The sequence below is a fragment of the Bombina bombina genome, chromosome 1, assembly GCF_027579735.1.
Source record: "Bombina bombina isolate aBomBom1 chromosome 1, aBomBom1.pri, whole genome shotgun sequence".
NCBI classification, from domain to species: domain Eukaryota; kingdom Metazoa; phylum Chordata; class Amphibia; order Anura; family Bombinatoridae; genus Bombina; species Bombina bombina.
Window position 1 is genome coordinate 1,488,251,694 of NC_069499.1, and position 26,102 is coordinate 1,488,277,795.

A 26,102-nucleotide genomic window follows, 5' to 3' on the forward strand; every position below is an offset into this window, starting at 1 on the left:
AGATAAATACATATATGTGTCGGGTTGAAGCACGATCGATAGGTGTTCGTTTTTTTAAGTTGTGCTCTTCATTTAAGTCTATGGAGCGAAGAATTTTATGTGGTCGTGATATCTGAAGTCCTACATGGTTTCCCTTAATAACTTATTACTTTCAACTTCTAATACACTTGCTATCCCATGCACGTTACAAGTTTACTTTCAGCTGTATTAGTGCTCAAGCAAGAGTGCTAAATACTGCTCCACTTTTAATCTGGCCCTATTTGTTTATAAAAATCAGATAGCATACATTTACCATAGAGAGACAAATCTAGCCATGAGTTTATGAATGTGCATTAATACCTCACTTTCTCAGTCATTTATTTTTTATCTAAAATGTAGATTGTTTTGGGTTAAAACTTATTTGGCTGATCAATGTTATCAATGTTACCTGAAAATGAATCCATGTTTTCAAAGGGTAATGTGTATGTGAGTTCCTCTTCATTCCGTGCAGTAAACTTAGCGGTGCATATATGCTGCTTTATGAGAGATGTAATGTGCTCATGGTCACAGGATTGAGACACCCGCATCCTGAGAATACAGACGGTCACATGACAGATCACCAGCGATTATGAGGACAATTAATTTGTTCTTACTTTTCAGACTCTTAGAAACTAAATTAATATTATTGCTAATATTCTAATAGATTTTATAAGAGGCAAGAACATTTTTTGCATGCCAAGATAGATTCTAGATAAATTCTAATTGTGATCTAGGATCTATTTATTTAATCACACATACATTTAAATAAATAGTAATATATAGTGGATTATTTAGTCCAGCAGCCTGAACATTTACTGATCTCTGACCTTAAGTGATATCCTATGCCCCATTTTCTTTTCAGAAACAAGGATGTCCCAACACATTTTAATCTCCCGTTGGAGATTACTGCTTTACGGTCTGTAAATAAGACACAAAATAAAATGAAGACCATGAATTTATTGATATGTCTTGTGCATGCACAACTTATTATTACAGCAATGATCTTTCATGGTGGTGAGAGTTCATGAGCCTTGACATTTGAATAAACTCCACTCCACCAGAAGGCAGGCAAAAAATAACCCAACATATCAAGAGCTTTAATCCTTTCCACCTTCTGATTCCCCTCAGTTTGCCGTATAGCCAAGAAAAGGAGGAATAACACAAGAGCAGTAAGAACAAAGCAGTTTGAATGAGGTGCATGCGAGAGCCGTCAGTTAAAACAAAAATTAGGGAGGGTCTTGTGGACTCTTACCACCATGAAAGAAAGAAATGTATCAAGTAAGCATAAATTCTTTTTTCTTTCATAAGGTGGTGAGAGTCCAGAAGCTTTGACATTTCAGATCCAATACCCAAGCTATGGAATTTACTATACAAAAAAAGAGGGTGGGATAAAAATGATAAGTAGGTACATCATTGGCCAGACAATGAGGCCTTCCTGCCAAAATCAGCCTCCGAAGAGCAACAAAATGATAAAACATTGCAAAAGTATGGAGACCAAGTAGCAGCTTTGCAAATCTGTTCAATGGAAGCTTCATTTTTGAAAGCCCAAGAAGTGGAAACAGATCTAGTGGAATGGGCTGTGATACAAGGTGGGGGAGTTTTACCCATCTCCAAGTAAGCCCTTGGAATCAGTTGCTTTAACTAAAAAGACAAGATAACCACAGTAGCCTTTTAATCTCCATGCTGCCCTTAAAAAAATTAATAAACAAAGAAGACTATAACTCTGACATCTTTAGCATTTTGTGGAGAAGCACACAAGGAAGGCAAAGATTAATATTTATATTTTGTATTATTTTAAAACATAAGTATATTTTGCCAATGCTCTTGTATTACTACTAACTTTATTTTATTATATGTCTAGTAAATTAAATTTGGTTTTAATAATATTTAATGGTGTCTTGACATATACTAAAAGAAAGATTAATAAATGTAAGTGATGATTTAAAAATAAACAAAAAGACAATGCAATCTTATATAGCTTACTGACACATCCATTCCACTAGTTTGAACAAGATTTTAATCCACTCATAGCAAAAAGAGATGAAGCGATTTGTAGCAAACTTGTATGATTTGTTAGCTACAAAGTATTTGGAAATACTATTAAAAGTATAGGCAGCCACAACCTCTGGCTACTCTACAAGAGCTCTTGCTACCTTGTTCTTGCTATCATTTGTAGCAAGTGACATGTGATAGCGGATGATTCGCTACTTATAGCTAGAGATGGTACAAAAACCTTGCTACAGGTAGTTAACTTTGTGTAATTTACACCTAAATTGGGAGGAGACTCTGCTCTAATCACTGGCCTAATTCTAACAAGATCCTGAACAAAGGTTTGAATGTCCAGCAATCTAGTCTTTTATAGTACAGCATTAAAAGTCCCAAAATTTGACCCTTCAATGAACTGGCTGATAAACTCTTAACTATACCATCCTGAAGAAATTGCAAAATCCTTGGAATTCGAAAAGAATCCCAACGAAAGCAACACTTTAAAGAAATTGTGATATCTTTCTGGTAACTGGTTTCCTAGGCTGCATAAGTGTGTGACAACAGAAAAACCTTGTCGAAGAACTAAATGTTCAATCTTCATGCTATCAAATTCAGTGACTTTAAGTTCTAATGCAAGAAAGGACCATGAGACAAAATGTCTCTTTGCAATGGAAGAAGACATGGAGGAAAAGTTGACATCTGAATCAGATCTGCATACCAAGTCTTGTGCAGTCAAATTGGAGCAATGAGGATTGCTGGAGAGCTTACTTACTTGATCTGAGCTATTACACAAGGAAGTAGAACAAGTGGAGGGTACAAGTACATCAGACAATAAGACCAAGGAACCAACAATGCATCTATGAGCTAGGGCTGAGGATCCCTTGATCTGGATCAATACCTTGGAAGCTTGTGATTCAGTTGAGAGGTCATCATGTTGATCTCTGGCCTCCCCCAATGATTTACAATTTGATCAAAAATTTCCTGTTTGAGAGACCACTGCCCTGAAAGAAATGTCTGACGATGGAGAAAGTCTGCTTCCAAATTGCTGACTCCCAGAATATAAATGGCTGAGATTATGCACTGATTTAGTTCTGCCCAAGTTAGAATGTTAGAAACCTCCTTCATCACCAGGGAGCTCTTGGTTTCCAGTGATTGTTTATATATGCCCCTGCAGTGATGTTGTCAGACTGAAAGCAGGTCTCTCACTTCAGAAGAGACCAACTGTGAAATGCCCAGAAGACCACTCATAGTTCTAACAGATTGATTTGTAACCTTGCTTTCTGAGGAAACCAACTCCTTGTGCCTTCTAATCCTCCCAGACAGCCCCCCAGCTTGAAAGACTGGAATCTATTTAAATTACTACCCTTGAAGTCCTTAGAAAAGGTGTTCCTTCAATTAGAGACATGTGCGATATCCACCAGGAGAGAGATTGTTTAGTCTTGTAATCCAGACAGATTGACTAAGACAAGTCTGAGTAGTCACCATTCCACTGACTGAGCATAGAAAAGGACACAAGGGAAACCTCGTGAAAATGATTGCTTCTGACACTGCTACCATCAAACCTATATCCTCCATACACTGAGTGATTGAAGGAAAGGCAGATATTTGGAGATCTGTTCAGGCCCTTTTAACTTGTTTCTGTGACTCTCCATCAGCGAAAGATGCATAGAAACCAAGTCTATGACCATCTCTAGAAAAGTCACTTGTGTGCTTGGAATTAAAGAACTCTTTGGAAGGTTGATTTCCAACCAAGATCTCTCAAAAACCAAATTACTTTTTCTATATGGAGAGAAGCCAGATGCAAAGACAGCGCTTGAATTAAGTTGTCATCTAAATAGGGAGCTACCAAAATCCCTTGAGCTCCTATTGTCAATAACAGCACCCCCAAAACCTTTGTGAAGAGTCTGGGGGCTGTTGCTGGATTGAATTGGAGAGCCACAAACTGATAATATTTTTCCTAAAAGGCAAACTTGAGAAATTTGGGATGATCCTTGTGAATGGGAATATGCTGGTAGGCATCCTTTAGATCTATTGTTGTCATGAATTGATCTCTCTGAACCAATGGCAAGATTGTCCAAAATGTTTCCATTTTGGAAGGTATTTTAGATCTAAGATAGGCCTGATTGTGCCTTCCTTCTCCAGTACTATTAAGAGATTTTAATAGAACCCTAGGCCTTGTTCTTCTTTTGGTACAGGGACACTCACACCCATGTGTCCCAAGTCATCGACACATTGAAGAAAGGCTAGTGCCTTCACTGGATTATTGGAAACATAGGACAGAAGGAACCTTACTCGAGGTGGTATGATTTGAAAACCTATTTTGTAGCCCTCTGAAATTATACTTAATACCGAGGGATCCCAAACAGAATTGAACAAGCCTGCTAAAATAGGCTTAATCTGCCCCTACCAGAAACAATCTGGGAAAATACTGGGGACTGCGCCTTCATGCTATCTTACAAGAGGAGGAAGAGGATTTCTTGAATGGTTTTTATTTGTTCCAATAACTGCCTAGCTTCCAAGAGGACTTAGGAGAGTCTGATTTTTGAGTTAAAGAACATGAGGGCTTCTGGTTCCTTAACCGACGAAAGGAATGAAAACGTCCCAGGCTAGATTTGCCCTTTTCCTGAGGTAAGAAAGCTCCCTTACTGCCCGTAACTGTGGCGATAATGGAGTCTAAGCTCGGACCAAAAAGGGTCTTCTCCTTGAAAGAAAAATGTAAAAGTCTATTCTTCAACACTATTTCTGCAGACCAAGCCTTCAGCCATAAATTCCTACTAACTAACACCACTAAGGCCTTAGATTATGCATTAAGGTGAACAACATCCATGATCATTTCTCAAATAAAATAATTTACTACTTTAATCACTTTCAAGTAATCCTGAATCTTCTCAAGGGAAATCTCTTCTGAAACCATTTCAGAAAGAGAGTCACATCACAGAGTAACAGTCTCTGCTACACAGGCAATGCTAACAGCTGGTTTAAATTAAAAAAAACTTGCTTCCCAGAGTTCAGAATGACTAGCAGCAACTGGAAAAAAAAATTTTGAATTTAGGAGATGGAACAAATGGAATTACAGGTTTATCCCACTCCATGAAAATCACTTCAGAAATGGTGTCTGGAACCGGAAAAAAACTCTGCAGGCTTAAACCACAGATTTCATTATTTGACCAACTGACTCTCAGACGAGGATGACTCTTGGACACCCAGATTCAATAAAATCTTATGTAAGAGAGATTGTAAATGTTTCAATTAAAAAAGACATGAGAAAAACTCTAAATCTTGTCCAAAATAAGAATCCTGATCTTCAGAAAAAATTTGGCCCATCTAAATAAGAATCAGAGTAAGAAGAATCTGACTCTCTAGCAAGCAGAACTACTCTTTTACTTTTTGAAGGACCAGCAGCATGGTCAGCAATTGCAGACATCCTACTCTTTGGCACCAGACATTTGCGCCTACTTGAAGACTGCATAGTTCCCAATACCTCCTCAAATGTAGATCATAAATAAACTCTAAAATCAGGAAAAAATCCATATTACTTCCCTGAACTGTACTTATTGGAGGGGGACACAGACCTTGAGAGGGAATGGCAAGAAGCACTGGCTAAGAATTTGCAATACCATCCACACAACTATTGCATAGTTGTCCTGGAGTGCAAACAAATATTTTGCTTGAGATAATACATCTGCAGGTCTCACCTTTGAAGGTACAGATTGAACATTAGAAGTGGGGACAGTTTTAGCTTGATCCATATTAGAGAATATGGAGACAGAAGCAAGTAGCACACACAGAAAAAGACAAATGACAGATACTGAGGTAATATATGTAGAAATAAACTAGCACTAAGATATTACATACAAGGTTTATAAAAAATCTATATGCTATACAATGTGGCAGCGCTATGAAAAGTAAAGATCAATATCTAATACACAAGTCCCTTACTATAGGCACTGAGAGACCATATAACACCCCATAAAAATATGCAATGTGGGAGCGCTATGGAAAGTAAAGATCAATATCTAATACATAAGCCCCTTAATATAGACACTGAGGGACCATATAACACACCATAAAATAGAGATAAAGTAACTGCATCCATATAGACTAACATAGAAATGCAGCAATATTAGGCCCTACAAAGACAAGAGCACTGTTACAGAAATGTTAAAGAATGAATCTGTTAGCACACAATGCTGTGGAGCAAAAAGAACACAGCACTGACAGGAAAAATGTCAGGCATGCAAACTATACGCTGCAATTGTCTCTCATGTCCCTACAGCACTGGTTTTAAAACCTGTCCTCAGGCTTCACTAACAGGTCACATTTTAAGGATATCTGAACTGGAGTACAGGTGAAATAATCAGCTGATTAGTAAACATAGTTTTTTTTACCTTTTCTCATCCAAGGTAATCCTGAAAACCAGGACCGTTGGGGAGGCCTGAGGACAGGTTTGAAAACCAGTGCCCTACAGCAAGGATTCCCACTTGACCTCAGAGATACCTGTCAGTGTATTCCCCATATCATGACAGTCTCATGGCTATGATGTACTAGTGTATAGTACCTACTAAGAAGCGTGTGGGCTGTAAGCTTGGATGAAGTACTTACATATAAGCACTCACACGATTGATCTTATCTCAGCACACATCTTGTGCCCAGTAACAGCAGAGTCCATCGTAGTTAGATAGTACTAACTCAGGATTTGATGAAGGATGTACCCCAATGAGGCCAACAGAAGGAGGCTGAAGGACGAGTCCCAGCAACACCTGTGGCACGCTAGTGAAAAACACCCTCAGGGGGATTACTCTCACTGATACTCCTATACAGCTCTATGCCCTATTTACGGTTTTACTGAGAAGGATAATGGGCCAAACAGCAGTTTGATCACCCCTTTCTGTAAAGATTTATCAGCATTACATTTGTGAAGGCAAAAATTAAGACTAAGGGGAATTAGGATTTGGGAGGGATTTAATCTCTTGGTATATTGGGTATTTTTAGCCTGCCTCCTGTTGGAAATATCAAGGTTTGTGGACTCTCACCACCTTATTAAAGAACTAGCAATATGCTCTAACATCTTAAAGCAACACTAAAGTCAAAATTAAACTTTCATGATTCAGATAAAGCACACAATTTTAAACAACTTGCCAATTCACTATTAATATTATGCACACTTTGTGAGGCACCATATACATTTATGCATTTTCTGATTGGCTGATGGCTGTCACCTGATGCAGTGGGAAGGAAAATGAAACTAACTTTGAAATTTCTAAGTGCTTTTGAATTGTCTTTTTATTATACATTGGTTATATTATTCTACTGTGTTTAGTGGTCCTTTAAATAGTTACATGCCTTTTTCAATATGTATATTGCCTTTTTTGGCTATAGGCGACACTGTCTAAATATAGAATAGGATTTATTTAGAATCTCACCAGCAAGAATGTCAGCCTCATCCATGAACTGAGTGCTGAAAAGTGTTACCCCATCTGCCTTACGCCTTTTCAGGATAGTCCAGATGTTATGTCGGGAACACGGGTCCATGCCAGCAGTAGGCTCATCAAGAAGGAGAATCTGGAAAATATATTAGTTTTCATGTAGCTGAATTGATTAATGAAAAAGAAAACATAATCACAGCTACCTCTTCCAGCTTCTACAAAAAAAGTAGGATAATTTGTATTATTAATTTATTTCTATAAATCACTAGTGGGTTTCATAATCCAATTAATGTATGAGGCACCACGCAGCAAAGTATTAAACATTTTTCCTAACTAAAGTCTAAAATACAAATCCAAAGGTAAGTAGCGCACAATCAGCAGTGGCTATATAAAACGTCCATTTTATTTAGAAAAAGGATAAAAACATCATGGTACAGTACATATAAGGTAAAAAAATGTTAGACAGATGAGCGTACAAGAGCACTCCACAGGTGCGTTTTGTGCCGTAATGCACTTGGTCACTGCTTGTAGGTGCTCTTGTGCGCACGCCTTTTAAAACAATCACTTGCTAATTGTCCAGCGTCAATTAGTTACGCACCTTTCAAGATATACATTCATTTCTTATAGCAGAGTCTGCAGTCATCAAAATAAAGGTACATCACATTTGCATCCTAGTATAATTGCTGTAAATTTATTATGTGAATAATCAGTAGTAAGGTCAAAATGTCCTAAAAAGGAACAGACAATGGACACACACACACAAACTCAAACGTGCACATACACCCAAGGAAACACTGACAGAGACAGCCTCAGAAAACACACAAAGACAAACACACACAGAGAGACAACCACATAAAACACAGAAAGACATACATGCACACACCCTCACTGAGACATCCACATAAAACACAAAAAAACATACACACACCCTCACAGAGAGACCCACAGAAAACACACACCCTCACAGAGACATCCACAGAAAACACAGACATACATACATACACACACACAACCTTACAGAGACATCCACAGAAAACACAGACATACACACTCACCCTCACAGAGGCATCCAGAGGAAATACACAAAGGCAAACATACACACACCCTTGTAGAGACACCCATAGAAAAAGCTCAAAGACATATGCACACACCCTCACAGACATCCACAGAAAATGCACAAAGACATACACACCTACCCTCACAGAAAGACCCACAGAAAAAAAATACATACGCACTCATAGAGACACAAACCAAAGCACAAAGAAATAAACACAGACACCCACAGCAACACTCACAGGAGGAAACATTTATGCACCTTGCATCCCCTAAATCAACAGTGTGTGACATGCATGATAAAAAAAAATTGAAGAAATTAAGAGATCACTTTTTAAAGAATCATATTTGTAAATGTGTAAACAAAAATAATTCTGTGAATTCAAAAATGTACATTAATGATCTGGGTAGATGGCTAGATGAAGAAAAGTAGTTTTAAAAGGTTGACATAAGTTTGTTTGTTGTGTTCCCCATTTTCCTCAACCAAGAGCACCACTTCAAATATAGTGTACAAATGTGCCCATCTGTGAGCTGTACTTATGGAATTTGAAAATGCTGTATTCTATATGGTCTTGGTGGAACCATAAGCTGTGGTACTCATACTATCAGATCTGGTTAAATGCAGGATTTCGACTTGGTATATATTTCAAAATTAAGTCAGCTGTAGTGTAAACTGAACAGTTTTACGTTAACCTGTCTCATTTCAAACACTGAGCAATCTTAGATAAAAGGCCTCCTTGCATCTGGAAAAACCTTGCATAAAGGGGCAGTAAACTGGAATGTAATTAATATCTATATCTATATCTATATATATATAAATAAATAAAAAATGCATATCTGCTAAAAGGGCACCTACCATTTCTGTATTGAGAAGGAAACATTTCTGCACCATGGTTCCCACATATTTCAGCTAGAGATCGGCAGGTACAGGTCGAGCAGACAAGGAAAGAATGGAGTTGTCTGAATATGAGGAATTTTTTTATTCATTACCAATATGAAGATATGGTGACAGATCATATTACAAATGCAGGATTTAGGCTTGTTGGTATGTATTTCAAAATGAAGTCAGCTGTAGTGTAAACTTAACAGTTTTAAGTTAACCTGTCTCATTTCAAACACTGAGCAATCTTAGTCTGAGAGTATAACATTTTATGCAGATGTAAAAATCTCAGATAAAATGCCTCCTTGCATCAGGAAAGTCCTTGCATAAAGGGGCAGTAAACTGGAATGTAATATATATATATATATATATATATATATATATATATATATATATATATATATATATATATAAAATGCATATCTGCCAAAAGGGCACCTACCATTTGTGTATTGAGAAGGAAACATTTCTGCATGGTTTTAAATATAGAATTTCTACAGCATTGTCAAATAATCATAAATACACTGTTGCTAAAAAAAAATTGCTTTTATGGACCCCTGGCCCCACCATACAACTACTACCACACTGAAATTACAATCCAAAATTGCACAAAGAAATAAAAAACATTTGCTAAGTAAGTCCTACCTCCTCTGCAAATAAAAGTGATCTGCCGTCTGACTCAGGCACACACTGTACAAACAAAGTGCCAAGTCTGTCTCACACTGTGCATAGTGTTTAAGTGCACACTCAGAAATCCTCTCAAATGCTAATACTTTACTCCTTGTAATAACATTTCCCATGCTCAATGAGCACTCTGCTGTAGTACCCACTGGTGGCTGCCAAATTTTTTTTTTTTTAGTTCTTGCCTCATGGGGTCCCCCTGGCCTATTGGGCCCCTGACAGGAGTCACCCCTGTCACCCCCTGATGGCGGCCCTGAGCTCATGTCCAAAAATATGATGCAGAGAAGACAGAGATTGCAGCAAAAATAATGCATACCTTACCCAAGTTCAGAACTTTCTTGTTCCTTCTGGTCCTGCTTCCTCCCTAGCAAAGACTGAATACAGCAGGTCAACTGTCACTGACTTCAACATACTTCAGAGAGACCAACCTTTGGTGATTACAGAGGAAACAGATTGCTCTGGTGCCACAAGCCCTACATTGAAACCTAGGGCAGAATCAGTTCTATTAGCGGCATCAGTCAACACACTGAAGCTAGACACCCTGGAAGTAGCGGCCGCGGAGCCCCTGAGTAGACGCCTTCCCTGCGCTTTGTAGCAGCTATCAAAAGAGATCTCCAAATCCCTGATATCAATTAGAACTCCCCTTGCCAATATAACATCTGTGAGTCGAACTGCAGCCCCCGTCTGGAGCTCCTATATCAGGGGCCAGTGTATGGAAATGTCCAAGCATGGAGGAATGTGAACCATGGTTCCCACATATTTCATCTAGAGATCGGCAGGTACAGGTCGAGCAGACAAGGAAGGAATGGAGTTGTCTGATCTGAGGATTTTTTTTTATTCATTACCAATATGAAGATATGGTGACAGATCATAGGACAAATGTCCTCGTGCTTCATATTACCCTAAAACCCGCTGTATGTTATTAACCATTTCAGTCTCCTATGGTATAGTGACTGCATGATGCTCTGCGCTGATTTGTAAACTGGTTGTCATAAGCTGGTTGTCATATTTAATCCCCTAGGCTCCTAGGAACTCAAGGTTGGCCACAGTGTATGTAATTTGTATATGTTCTAGAACCTTGAAGAGGTATTTTGTTAGAATGAGGTTCTATAATTATATAACTGTTGTATTTAAAGTTAATCATTCTGCGTACTTTGTTTAAAGCTTCGTTTTGCTAGTATATTATGATCCTTTACAGATCCAACAGGTTAGAATTACTTCTTCAGTTATATGCGGTATTATTTTGGCTCTAATTCTATGAGATAGATGTTCAAGCAGCATGATCTAGGAGGCTCTAACTTAATAATTGTTTAATATTCTCTTGTCTGTGATTGTACTCCAGTATAACTGCTAATGTATTAACCTTTGACTTAAGCAACCAGCCACATGTCTCTTAGCTAACACTAGGATTGTAATATATGAGAAATGGGCAATGTTTTAGATAACAGATCCTTCTAAACTTTATATAGAATAATAGAGTTAGAGTATGGCACATGTGAGAACCCCCCCCCCCCCATACGGAAGCTATTTAACTCAAGAGTTGTCTATGGGGCATATGTATCAAGCTCCCAGAAAACTGTAACAATTACTGCTAAACAGTTGAATAAGATCTATGTTTATACTTTTTTGTTATCCCAAAACACTCCTACACAATATACCACTAACCCCGCCCCCAGAAAATAGTTTACTTGGTAAACATAGGAAAATGTATCCCCTGACTTACACTCCTAAATCATTATATTAGATGTTTTGTATCACTTTAACAACAATATTCCCATTCCCTTTTTGTAACCTATCATAATACCGACACTATATATATATATGTAATTAAAATAGAGGTTCACCATTTGGAATCCAAGAGAGGTTGCCTTTCGCTTAAAGGGACAGTCTACACCAGAATTTTTATGGTTTAAAAAGATAGATAATCCCTTTATTACCGATTCCCCAGTTTATATTAATATATTTTTTACCTCTGCAGATTGCCCCTTATCTCAGTGCTTTTGACAGACATGCAGTTTAGCCAACCAGTGCAGACTCCTAAATAACTCTAGGGAGTGAGCACAATGTTATCTATATGACACACATTAACTAGCACTGTCTAACTGTGAAAAACTTTCAAAATGCTCTGAGCTAAGAGGCGGTTTTCAACGGTTTAGAAATCAATTTGCACCTACCTAGGTTTAGCTTTTCAAAAATACCACCAAGGGTACAAAGCAAATTTAATGATAAAAGTCAATTGGAAAGTTGTTTAACATTGCATGCCCAATTTGAATCATGAAATTTTAATTTTGACTAGACTGTCCCTTTAAGAACACCTTTGGTGGATATATATTTTTTTATACCAGTAGGAGGTCCAAAAAAATCCCCAAAATCATGTAATATATGTACTGATATTCTCAAAATATGTCATATCAACCTGCAATATATGTCTTCTTCCCATATTGATTGGATGTTTAGCAACTTATTTCCTTTGTATTCTCTTGATGACATTTAATTTGTTTGCCTTGACTTGAACCTCAATAAAAATCCATTTATAAAAAAAATTAAAAAAGTATATTCAAAAAAAAACAAAAACTTAAAATAATAGCAATATATCAGATTACCTGTGGGTTTCCTAAAAGCGAGATTCCAAGAGTTAACTTTCTTCGCTGTCCACCACTTAATTTATTGGCTTCCACATGTTGAATGTCAGTCATCTGTAAGTCAGATATGACTTTTTGTACCTACAAAAGAGGTAAGTTATAATGCACTTTATATAAAGAAGAACTGACAGTGACATTCCACAGTTAATCTTGTTTTAATTCTTTAACTTTATACAAATCTCCAACTTTTGTACTGTTTTTTATCATATCTTATAACAGTTTAAATTACTACATCTACCCTTTACCTCCATATCTACTTGATTTGATGGGATTCCTTTGAATTTAGCAAACACCTTTAAATTTTCTTTTACTGTTAATGGATCAAACTTGATGTCAGCCTGTGGGCAAAATCCAACTCTTTTCCTTATCTCATCCAAATGATCCATATCTAATAGATTGTAGTTGTAGACAGTAGCTGATCCTGAAAGGCATTAATCATGTAAATTATACACAGTAACATAATGATTTTTTTGTGTGTGTGTTAAGACATTTATATATATAAGTAGAGAACATAGGAGAATATAGGAACATTCTTTAGTCTAAGGTATGCTTGTCATACATTTTAATACATAGACAATAAAATACATGAAAAGGGACTAAAGATTAGGGGGCAGATTTAACAAATGTCGAGCGGACATGATTCGCTATAGCTCGACATACGTTGTCGGCATTTATCATTGCACAAGCATTTCTAGTGAAATGCTTGTGCAATGCTGCCCCCTGCTCACAGGCGGCCAATCGGCCACTAGCAGGGGGTGTCAATCATCCTGATCGGATCGGGATGATTTCAGTCAGCCACCAAAAAGGCGAGCTTGAAACGATGGGTGTAGAATGTAGCACCCTCTGCTTAATATATATACCCCTAAATATGGACACAGATTCTTCCTCTAAGGCAGGGTGTGTTGCAAGAGAGTGCGTGTGGTGTGTTGTAGGAGAGTGCGTGTGGTGTGTTATATTAAGGGTGTGAGGGTGTGTGTGTGTTATATAAAAGTGTGTGGGATTTGTGTGTTGTATGAGAGTGTGTGTGATGTGTGTTGTATAAGAGTATGTGGTTTGTGTGTTATACAAGGGTGTGTGTGGTGTGTGTGTGTTGTATGAAAGTGTGTGGGATTTGTGTGTTGTATGAGAGTGTGTGTGATGTGTGTTGTATGGGAATGTGTGGTGTGTGTGTTATACAAGAGTGTGTGTGGTATGTGTGTGTTGTATGAGAGTGTGTGTGCTGTATGAGAGTGTGTGTGGTGTGTTTAGTATGAGAGTGTGTGTGGTGTGTGTGTAGTATGAGAGTGTGGTTTGAGTGTTATACGAGAGTGTGTGTGGTTTGTGTGTTGTATGAGAGTGTGTGTGCTGAATGAGAGTGTGTGTGGTGTGTTTAGTATGAGAGTGTGTGTGGTGTGTGTGTAGTATGAGAGTGTGTGTGGTGTATGAGAGCGTGTGTGATGTGTGTTGTATGAGAGTGTGTGTGATGTGTGTTGTATGGGAATGTGTGGTGTGTGTGTTATACAAGAGTGTGTGTGGTATGTGTGTGTTGTATGAAAGTGTGTATGATTTGTGTGTTATATGAGAGTGTGGTTTGAGTGTTATACGTGAGTGTGTGTGGTGAGTGTGTTGTATAAGAGTGTGTGTGCTGTATGAGAGTGTGTGTGGTGTGTTTAGTATGAGAGTGTGTGTGGTGTGTGTGTAGTATGAAAGTGTGTGTGGTGTATGAGAGCGTGTGTGCTGTATGAGAGTGTGTGGTGTGTGTGTGTGTAGTATGAGAGTGTGTGTGTTATACGAGAGTGTGTGTGGTGTGTGTTTTGTATGAGAGTGTGTGTGCTGTATGAGAGCATGTGTGCTGTATGAGAGTGTGTGTGGTATGTGTGTGTTGTATGAAAGTGTGTATGATTTGTTTGTTATATGAAGTGTGGTTTGAGTGTAATACGAGAGTGTGTGTGGTGTGTGTGTTGTATGAGAGTGTGTGTGCTGTATGAGAGTGTGTGTGGTGTGTTTAGTATGAGAGTGTGTGTGGTGTGTGTGTAGTAGGAGAGTGTGTGTGGTGTATGAGAGCGTGTGTGTTGTATGAGAGTCTGTGGTGTGTGTGTAGTATGAGAGTGTGTGTGTTATACGAGAGTGTGTGTGGTGTGTGTGTTGTATGAGAGTGTGTGTGCTGTATGAGAGTGTGTGTGGTGTGTTTAGTATGAGAGTGTGTGTGGTGTGTGTGTAGTATGAGAGTGTGTGTGGTGTATGAGAGCGTGTGTGCTGTATGAGAGTGTGTGGTGTGTGTGTAGTATGACACTGTGTGTGTTATGAGAGAGTGTGTGTGGTGTGTGTGTAGTATGAGTGTGTGTGTGGTGTATGAGAGCGTGTGTGCTGTATGAGAGTGTGTGGTGTGTGTGTAGTATGACACTGTGTGTGTTATACGAGAGTGTGTGTGGTGTGCGTGTAGTATGAGAGTGTGTGTGGTGTATGAGAGCGTGTGTGCTGTATGAGAGTGTGTGGTGTGTGTGTGTAGTATGAGAGTGTGTGTGGTGTGTGTGTAGTATGAGAGTGTGTGATTTATTACCTTTTACAATACTTTCAAGTTTGACTACAATCAGGAATAAAGTATGCATACATTTTATTCACTTTTAATTTGGATGTTTAAAGTCTTTGGCAATTCAATGTCTAAAATAATCTGAAAGTGGTCACATAATGGTCACATAATGGTCATGAAAGTTCAGTGCAATTTTTGTTGATTACGTTGCTATTGGCTTGATAAATGGATCCCCTAAACACCAGCAACTTCCCTATATGTGCTAAATTATATAGGCTCCATTTATAAAGCAGTGCAACCTGCTTTGGAGCCCTTGAAGGGCGTACGACAAGTTAAAAAGTGGTGGAAGCATTGAATCAGATTGACAGACCCTCCATGCATATGACTTGATAGCTAAAGAGCAAGGGGTGACACTGCACACAGATTTCATTGTCCAATGTTAAAAAAGCTTAGCAGACCTACTGTACATTGTCCATGGGTAGACAGGTTCCCAAATAGGGAACCTTGTCTGTCCGAGATTTGATAAATGGTGCCCATAGTAAGGTAGCCATACAGATGCAGCAATTCCATGTTTTTGAAGTACATTTTAATATTACAAAGGTACATCCCCTACAAATATTAAGAGGGTAGATAATGTGAAAATTAATGAATTAATGAATGAATAAAAACAGACATTCGGGCCGAATTATAAAGCAACAGTCTTAAGACCGCTGCTCCATAACTGGTCCGCTGCCTCTGAGGCTGCGGTCTGAAATCCGACCAATCGTATATGATTGGGCTGATTGACACCCCCTGCTAGCGGCCGGTTGGCCGCAAATCTGCAGGGGGTGGCATTGCACAAGCAGTTGGTGAACTGCTTGTACAATGTTAAATGCCGACATTAAAGTCTAAATTACAAGTGGCACATTAACCTTAGCGTATATGGCAATATTGCAGGAGTGTTAATTTGTGCACATATTACAAGTTGAAACTAAACTTGTATGCTCGAGCGCAATTGAATTTAACGTGCATCTGGTTAGTGCAACTGAAGACCACGCATAAAGGATTAGGGCTAAAACAAAAGTTGCACCAAACACAACATAAATCCATTAAAATAAACAGTTACTTTCATATAAGCACTATCTTATAAAAAAATATTCATACAAATATAAATAAAACATATTTATAAGGTTTCAAAGGTATATGGCATATGGTCATGTATTTGACTGCAAATGGCTACAATATAAATGTGTGTCTAAATCATAATTCTATAATATAATTTAATAATGTTTTTACTGTTTATTTACTGTAAATATTTCACATTCTAATGTTCTTTATATAGGGGAAAATGATCTTTGTATTTTAAATTTAAATTCCTATATACAGTTGTATGCAAAAGTTTAGGCACCCCTGACAATTTCCATGACTTTCATTTATAAATAATTGGGTGTTTGGATCAGCAATTTCATTTTGATCTATCAAATAACTGAAGGACACAGTAATATTTCAGTAGTGAAATGAGGTTTATTGGATTTACAGAAAATGTGCAATATGCATCCAAATGAAATTAGACAGGTACATAAATTTGGGCACCCTTGTCATTTTGTTGATTTGAATACCTGTAACTTGCTAGCACTGATTAATTGGAACACACAATTGGTTTGGTGAGCCCATTAAGCCTTGAACTTCATAGACAGGTGCATCCAATCATGAGAAATGGTATTTAAGGTGGCCAATTGCAAGTTGTTCTCTTTGCGCTGTACCTATACCTATATATCTTTATGAAAAGATATACCAGTATATATATATATATATATATATATATATATATATATATATATATACACATATACGTATTTATGTCAATTTGAAATAAAAATAGCATGTTCCTGTATGTGAAGAACATTGGAATGCGAAATATCAATTACTACTGTCAGGTTACATGTGATTGATAAGTGTTATGTATTTTCTTCTGCACTTTCCATTGAAGTCTATGGGGAGAAAAAGTTAGCGCATTCACAATATCCAAAGTCCTTTAGCTAGAAAGCGTCGGGTTTTGTTCGCATGCAAAAGTTTTCTTTCAACTTACAATACAGGTGCTAACCAACATGCGTAAAATATATACTTCTGGCGGCATCGCTCAAGGGAAAGCGCTAAATAGCGTTCCACTTGTAATTTGGTTGTTAAAATTTTGGCATATCAAAGACGGTATAACATCCCTAGGGGACACATATTGGCCTCTATTTATGAAAGGTCTTGCGGACCTGATCCAACAGTGTGGATCAGGTCCACCAGACCTCCCTGAATACGGAGAGCAATACGCGCTCCGTATTCAGCATTGCACCAGCAGCTCACAAGAGCTGCTGGTGCAACGCTGCCCACTGCAGACTCGCGGCCAATCAGCCGCCAGCAGGGAGGTGTCAATCAACCCGAATGTACTCGATCAGGTTGATTTCCGGCGATGTCTGTCTGCCTACTCAGAGCAGGCGGACAGGTTATGGAGCAGCGGTCTTTGTGACCACTGCTTCATAACTGCTGTTTCTGGTGAGTCTGAAGACTCGCCAGAAACACGGGCTGTCAAGCTCCTTTCGGAGCTTGATAGATAGGCCCCATTGGCTTGAAAGCGGTTTATCTTGCTAAGGGGAGCTCTGGATGTGAAGACATATGCTACTTTCATCTTTATTTTTAAGCTTTACAATATAATGTTGGGGCATTTTTGCTAATCAGGTCCATCCTGAAATTGTCTGTTACATTGCAGAAGCTAATCTTTTCCTTACTATTTTCTAGAACATAATAATAACAGTAGTACCCTACATTAGTGTTTCACAGATCCCTTTGTAGCTGCCATACAACTTTAGTTACACAAAACCACAAATTTTTCTTTCATGATTCAGATAGAATATTTCCAAACTTTCCAATGTACTTCTTATATAAAAATGTATTCATTTTCTTGTTATCATTTGTTGAAAAACAGGAAGGCAAGTTCAGGAGTGTGCACGTGCCTGCATCACTATATGGCAGCAGTTTTGCAACAATGTTTTATATTAGCAAGAACACTAGATGGCAGCACTATCTGTCATGTGATGTTCCAGACATGTAAACACTACCTATCTTAATATCTCTTCAACAAAGAATAACAAGAAAATGAAGCAAATTTGATAATAGAAGTCAATTGGAGACTTGTGTTTTAAATTGTATTATCCATCTGAGTCATGAAAGAAAATTTTTGGGTTTCATGTCCCTTTAACTACAATCATCGTTCATCTGACCTACTAACTTTTGCAAACCCAAACTGCAATTCCCCCTCCAAATAAACCAATAAAATGAGCTGTCCTGATTCTTCCAACCACACTTTAACCGTAAAGCAGTTAAGGTGTAGATTAACTCAAAATGGATAGCACTATTTCAAACTCACACATTTCCTCCCTAACCTCACTGTTAGTTCACAAGAACTGCTGGTGCAATGATAAATGTCGACAGCGTATGCTTACGTCAATTGCGTATCCTATCTTTCCTATGGGATTTGCCTAACGCTGGTATTACGAGTCTTGGAAGAAGTGAGCGGTAGAGCCTCTACCTCCAAGACTCCAGCCGCAAAAAAATGTCAGTAGTTAAGAGCTTTATGGGCTAACGCCGGAACAGCTCTTAACTACAGTGCTACAATGTACACTAACACCCATAAACTACCTATGAACCCCTAAACCGAGGCCCCCCCACATCGCAAACACTATAATAAATTTATTTAACCCCTAATCTTCCGACCGGACACCGCCGCCACCTACATTATCCCTATGAACCCCTAATCTGCTGCCCCTAACATTGCCGACACCTACATTATATTTATTAACCCCTAATCTGCCCCCCCCAACCTCGCCGCCACCTACCAACACTTATTAACCCCTAATCTGCCGACCGGACATCGCCGCCTCTATAATAAATGTATTAACCCCTAAACCGCTGCACTTCCGCCTCGCAAACACTATAATACATTTTATTAACCCTAATCTGCCCTCCCTAACATCGCCGCCACCTACCTACAATTATTAACCCCAACGTCGCCGCTACTATAATAAATGTATTAACCCCTAAACCTAAGTCTAACCCTAACCCTAACACCCCCCTAACATAAATATAATTTAAATTAAACTAAACAAATTTACTATGATTAAAAAAATGTATCCTATTTAAAACTAAATACTTACCTATAAAATAAACCATAAGATAGCTACAATATAACTAATAATTACATTGTAGCTAGCTTAGGGTTTATTTTTATTTTACAGGCAAGTTTGTATTTATTTTAACTAGGTACAATAGCTATTAAATAGTTAATAACTATTTAATAGCTACCTAGTTAAAATAAAAACAAAATTACCTGTAAAATAAATCCTAAATTACAAATACACCTACACTATCAATACATTAAATAAACTACAATTATCTAAACTAAAATATAATTAAATACACTAAAATAAATTACAAAAAAAAACCAAACACTAAATTACAAAAAATAAAAAAAGATTTCAAGAATTTTAAGCTAATTACACCTAATCTAAGCCCCCTAATAAAATAACAAAGCCCCCCAAAATAAAAAAATGTCCCTACCCTAATCTAAATTACAAAAAGTAATCAGCTCTATTACCAGCACTTAAAAGGGCCTTTTGTGGGGCATTGCCCCAAAGTAATCAGCTCTTTTACCTGTAAATAAAAATACAACCCCCCCAAAATTAAAACCCACCACCCACATACCCCTACTCTAACCCACCCAATCCCCCCTTAAATAAACCTAACACTAACCCCCTGAAGATCTCCCTACCTTGAGTCGTCTTCACCCAGCCGGGCACCAGTGGTCATCCGATCCGTCCAGTAGTCTTCATCCGATGGGGCAGAAGAGGACATCCAGACCAGCAGAAGTCTTCATCCTATCCGGGCAGAAGAGGACATCCGGACCGGCAGACATCTTCATCCAAGCGGCATCTTCTATCTTCATCCATCCGACGAGGAGCGGCTCCATCTTCAAGACCTCCGGCGCGGAGCATCCTTCCAGACCGACGACTACCCGATGAATGAAGGTTCCTTTAAGGGACGTCATCCAAGATGGCGTCCCTCGAATTCCGATTGGCTGATAGGATTCTATCAGCCAATCGGAATTAAGGTAGGAAATATCTGATTGGCTGATGGAATCAGCCAATCAGATTGAAGTTCAATCCGATTGGCTCATTGGATCAGCCATAGGAAACAATGGGGCTGCGTTAGGAGCTGGACGCTGCTTTTTTGCAGGTGTTAGGTTTTTTTCCAGCCAGCTCAGCCCCATTGTTTCCTATGGGGAAATCATGCACAAGCACGTTTTAGCCAGCTCACCGCTACCGTAGGCAACGCTGGTATTACAGGTAGGAGTGGAGCTAAATTTGCTCAACGCTCCCTATTCTGAGGCTAACACAGCCATTCAGAAAACTTGTAATACCAGCGTTGTCTTATGTCAGCGGTGGAAAAAAAAGCCTTGTTAGCCCCGCAGGTCTTTACAGATAAAACTCGTAATCTAGCCGATTATTAACACATTATTTGATGTTTTACTTTGTGAATTTAATGTATTTTTGAGAATATACACTCATTTCAAACTGATGACTGCAACACGTTCCAAAAAAGTTGGGACATGGGAAATTTAGGACTAATAGCGATGTGACAAGTTGAAATAAGAAGGTGATGTGAAACAGGTGAAGCAATCGTGTAATCATAGTATATAAGGAGCCTCCAAAAAAGGCCTAGTCCTTCAAGAGCAAGGATAGGTCGAGGCTCGCCAATCTGCCAGATGCGTCAACAAATAATCCAACATTTTGGGAACAACATTCCCCAAAGACAAATTGGTAGGATTTTGGACTTTTCACCTTCTACAGTGCACAATATAATTAAAAGATTCAAGGAGTACGGACAAATTTCTGTGCATAAAGGGCAAGGCCAAAAACCACTTTTGAATGCCTGTGATCTCTGATCCCTCAGACGTCACTGTCTCGAAAACCGTCATGAGTCTGTAATGGATATCCTGACATGGGCTCGGGAATACATTGGTAAACCTTTGACAGTCAACATCATTCACCAAGCATCTACAGATGCAAGTTAAGACTTTAATATACAAAGAAGAAGCCATACATCAACACTGTGCAGAAGCTCCGCCGACTTCTCTGGGTTCGGTCTCATCTGTCATCTGAGAAGGACAGTAGCACAGTGGAATCGTGTTTTGTGTTAAGACAAGTCAACATTTTAAATAGTTTTTGTAAAAACCAGCCGTCGTGTTCTCCGGGCAAAGAGGAAAAGTACCATCCAAGTTGCTATCAGTGTCAGATCCAAAAGCCAGCATCTGTCATGGTATGGGGGTGTGTCAGTGCCCAATGGCATGGGTAACTTGCACATCTGTGAGGGCTCTATTAATGCAGAAAGATATGCATACATTTTGGAGCAACATTTGATGCCATCCAGACTTCGTCTTTTCCAGGGACGTCCCTACATTTTTTTAGCAGGACAGCACCAAACCACATTCTGCCCAGATTACAAGCCTAAGCAAAGTGTGGGTGCTAGCATGGCCTGCCTGCAGTCCTGACTTGTCTCCAATTGAGAATGTGTGCCGCATTATGAAGCTCAAAATAAGGCAACGAATACCCTGTACAGTTGAGCAGCTAAACTTAACCAACTGGTGTCTTCAGTGCCTAAATGCTTAATATGTGTTATTAAAAGAAAAGGTGATGGGGGGCGGAGCCGGCCGCAGAAGAACATGGCCGCTTAAGTTAGAAGCTCCGGAGCTCGGAAAGTTGGCGGCGGGCTACCCGGGTAGAAAAAACAACCCTTCTACAGAAATGAGGTGGTGCTAGCTGTCCGAATACCTCGAGAACACAACACGCCTAAAAAATCCCTGTGCTGAGACGTGACATGGTAACGCGGACCCGCGGCCTAGTCAGGGGCCTATATCACTGCACCTGGTGATGCAGCTACGGAGCGATCCAGACAGAACACTGCCCAGCATACAAGAGACTGGAGCCTATCATTGCAACGGGACATCTTTCACAAGTGCTACGAGCCTCACAACTTACCGCAAGTATTCTTTACTCAACTTGAGACTTAATAAAAGGAAACACTTTGACACGGGGGCAAATAACTTTTGATCAATAAGATAACTGGGAGTAACATTTTGCAGCGGATCCCCATACAGCCTACATGCTCATATTTTGGCACGCTAAAACCCTGAATACTTGATCTAGCACTGGAGACACAGGGAGACGTGTGCTACGATCTCCCCCTGAAAGATAGAGCAACACCTCACTAAACCAAACAAGACCCAGGGCACTTAAAAGACTGACAGAGTGGCCTTAAAGAGACTGGGCATTAAGCTAAGGTCAACTACCTCTCAGATAGCGAAACACAGCACCAATTGTTTTAAATAGCGGTCTATAACCACACTATGGCCTCACGCAGTAAACAAAAAGCTGATAAAATGAGCAAACCAACCATGTCTGCAGCCACGAAATTAAATGCCTTCTTTAAACCTCAAGAGGGAACATCTCTGTCTAACCTGAGCGTAACCCCAGAGGACAACACAGATACCTCTGAGGAAAATTCCCTAAGCGATGACACTCTTAACACTCCACTCACCAAAGCGGACCTAAGTAATCTCCCTACTAAAAAGGACCTCACCTTTTTTATGTCACAAGTGAACCAAGCCATTAAGGAGGGTCTAGCTGGGGTGAAAAAATAAATCACAGCCCTAGGGAATAGAGTAATGATGTTAGAAGAACAAGTAGAAGAAACTGCCAAGACCTCAGATAACATGGAGGCAGCCATTACACATCAGAATACAGCAATAGTTCAGCTGCAGACTCAGATGGAGGATCTCGATAACCGAGGGAGGCGTCAGAACCTCAGAATTAGAGGGGTCCCGGAACAAATACAACAGGCCCAGATAGCCTCATACCTACAAAACCTATTCAGATATCTCTTGGATCTAACTGCTGGAGAAACCATTTTGCTTGACAGAGCCCACAGGGCATTGAGAGCGCGGTCCTCCAATACTGCTCCACCTAGGGATATCATTTTGTGCTGTCACAAATTCACTGATAAAGAGAGAATCTTGCAAGCAGCACGAAAGAAATCACTGATTCTGTTTGGAGAAGACAGTATACAAGTATACGTAGACCTCAGCAACCTCACGTTGGCGAAACGCAAGGAAGCGCGTTACCTGACATTGCATTTAATGGACCTTAACATCCCATATCGATGGGGATTCCCTTTTGCGATAAAAGTGGCCAAAGAAGACAAAGTATTTACCTATAGAGATCCAGAGGACTTGGAAAGTTTCTGTAAACAACTGGGGATACCCCAACCCTCTCTTCCACCACTCAAGAATCCAGAACCAGGATACAAAAACCAAACCAACCTCCCTCCAAGACCACAACGCTCAGATTGGACAACAATCTCTAAGAAAAGGAGGAATGCACCCTCCAGTTCCCTGTCAGGAGATGGGGGAGAAGAGAACATTACTTGAGGGGAAGCTTGGCAGCCGCAGAACTTTTCTTCACCACCATTCAAAGGCAAAACTCTGCACTAAACCTCCAGAACATTCGAAGTCTATCATGCCAACTTTTGGCGGTTCACTCAAAGGACTAAGCTACAGGTTTTTATGAAATAGACTCGAAGTTGATATGTTTAGTTTAAGGGTTTTTAATATTGAGGAGCTAACTCATTGACAGTCCCCTAAGTTCTCCCAGTTTAGCCAAAATCCCCACTGCGTGGCTAGCACCACCCCACACAATTGTACCGGGGGGCTCGCCCCGAGCCGGCCTTCTACCCATTGTTCCTTGGTCTCTCCTTCCCAACGCTCCCATCCTAAACCCTTCCTTGTACCAACCACATTCTACCCCTCCTTACCCATCTACCTCTCCCCCTACTCACCCGAACCTTACCCTATCGGTCCTTTTTCCTACATTCGCCTTCCCCACCTCTTTTCTACCTTCCCCACCTGAACCTCTTTCCTCTGACTCCTTAATATGGGCATAAGCCTGTTCCTGGTGGGACGGTTACTAGATTTTGTGAGAATTGTTTGTAATTTTTTGTATCTGTTGAATTATGTTAATTTTCTATTTGTTTTTCCTTTTATACCTGTCAGATCAGTTTCACATGTAAGAGAAATCTTTGGCCACTCAACCTCCCCTCCTATTTTCCTTCCCGTCATTCCTGGTGGCATTCCTGTTGATGCATTGACTGCTACCCCCACGGACCAATCCACAACTGGTAAGAGCTTTACAAAACACAAGACATTCATACAGATGACTAGCAACGCACTGACGGTAATTTCACAGAATGTGAAAGGACTGAATTCACCCACAAAACGCTCAGTAGCATTGAAATGCTTCTCTAAGCACAAAGACTCGATCATCTTTATTTACAGGATAAGAAGAGAAACGGGGTAGGGATCTTAATGCACAGAAACATACACTTTAAACTCTTCAACAAGGTTACAGACGAAGAGGGTAGGATCCTCATACTAATAGGCATGTTATTTAACAACCTCACAACCTTAGTTAACGTATACGCTCCAAACAACAATAAAACTAAATTCTTTAAACAGTTAAACAAATTAGTGAACGACAACAAGAAAGGGACATTAATCTTGGGGGGGACCTGAACACCACCCTCGATCCCACTCTTGATTCCTCTTCAGGGAAACCACACGCCCAAGCGCGTCTTCCAGACGCAATTTACAAATGTCTAGCGCAGTTGGGTTTGGTAGATGTTTGGCGTATCCAGCAAAGCACCCAAAGAAACTACACTTTCTACTCTCATCCCTGGACAGTGTACACGAGGTTAGATTATTTGTTCATTGACAGAAACCACCTGACCATGGTTACAGACTCCAACATTCTACCAACCGCATGGTCAGATCACTCTCAGATAAGCATTAATTTGACTTGGCCCAACCATCCTATTACTCCCTATTTGTGGAGGTTAGACAACTCGCTCTTACAGGACCCTTCAATTAGAACAGCCCTAACCAAATCAGTACAAGAATATTTTCAAATAAATGCAACATCAGATATTGAACCTAGTTGTGTTTGGGAAGCCCACAAGGCGGTGCTACGGGGGGAATGCATTAAACATGCAGCATTCAGGAAGAAAACATATAACGCGACAATGCAGAACCTGTCAAAACAGCTAGAGACCCTGGAGCTCCAACATAAAAACAACCCTTCTGACACTACGACTCACACACAGCTAACAAAGGCCAGGCAGGATCTAAATAACATTTTAGTGAAAGAAGCACAAAGGAAAGCCCTTGCCATTAGGAGGCTGTATGCCTACGAAGGAAATAGATCAGGCCCCCTTTTAGCGAAATTGTTAAGAGCCCAAACTACTAGGTCCCAAGTAGACAAGCTGGTTACAGTGGACAATCACCATCTTTATGATAGCAAACACATAGCTGATCATTTTAGCAAATTTTATTCCAAGCTTTACAATCTGGAGTGTGAGGAGACTTCAAAACACCTACTGGACATGCAAGACTATATAGAAAAAGCTAACCTTCCGACTTTAGACCAATTACAACAAGAAACCTTAGAAGCTCCCATCACACTCATAGAAGTAGTTAAGGCCATTAAAAAGTTACCATCAGGTAAAAGCCCGGGCCCCGATGGCTTTACTAACGCGTACTATAAAGCTTTCAGTAACATCCTGGCCCCCCACCTTTTACATGTATTCAACGCTTTAGACGATAACTCGACACTTTCCTGAGAGACCCTATTGGCACACATTTCGGTCATCCCTAAACCAAGCAAAGACCCCACAGACCCAGATAGTTACAGACTGATATCTCTCTTAAATACTGATGTCAAGATCCTGGGAAAGATACTGGCCACACGAATTAATGGAATACTCCACTGGAATGG

The 26,102-nt window shown here is 39.5% G+C and overlaps 1 protein-coding gene across 1 annotated transcript in view; it reads right to left on the reverse strand.

Annotated features, from left to right (window-relative positions):
• Positions 1-26,102, reverse strand: part of LOC128653797 (ABC-type organic anion transporter ABCA8) — a 669,484-nt gene that overhangs the window by 352,209 nt on the left and 291,173 nt on the right. Inside the window, exons 13-17 of the mRNA XM_053707306.1 lie at positions 12,932-13,107; positions 12,648-12,767; positions 7,428-7,566; positions 846-936; positions 428-567 (exon numbers count right to left, since the gene is read on the reverse strand). Of these exons, the coding sequence (XP_053563281.1) occupies positions 428-567; positions 846-936; positions 7,428-7,566; positions 12,648-12,767; positions 12,932-13,107 (666 nt within the window). The remainder of the gene's footprint in view (positions 1-427; positions 568-845; positions 937-7,427; positions 7,567-12,647; positions 12,768-12,931; positions 13,108-26,102) is intronic.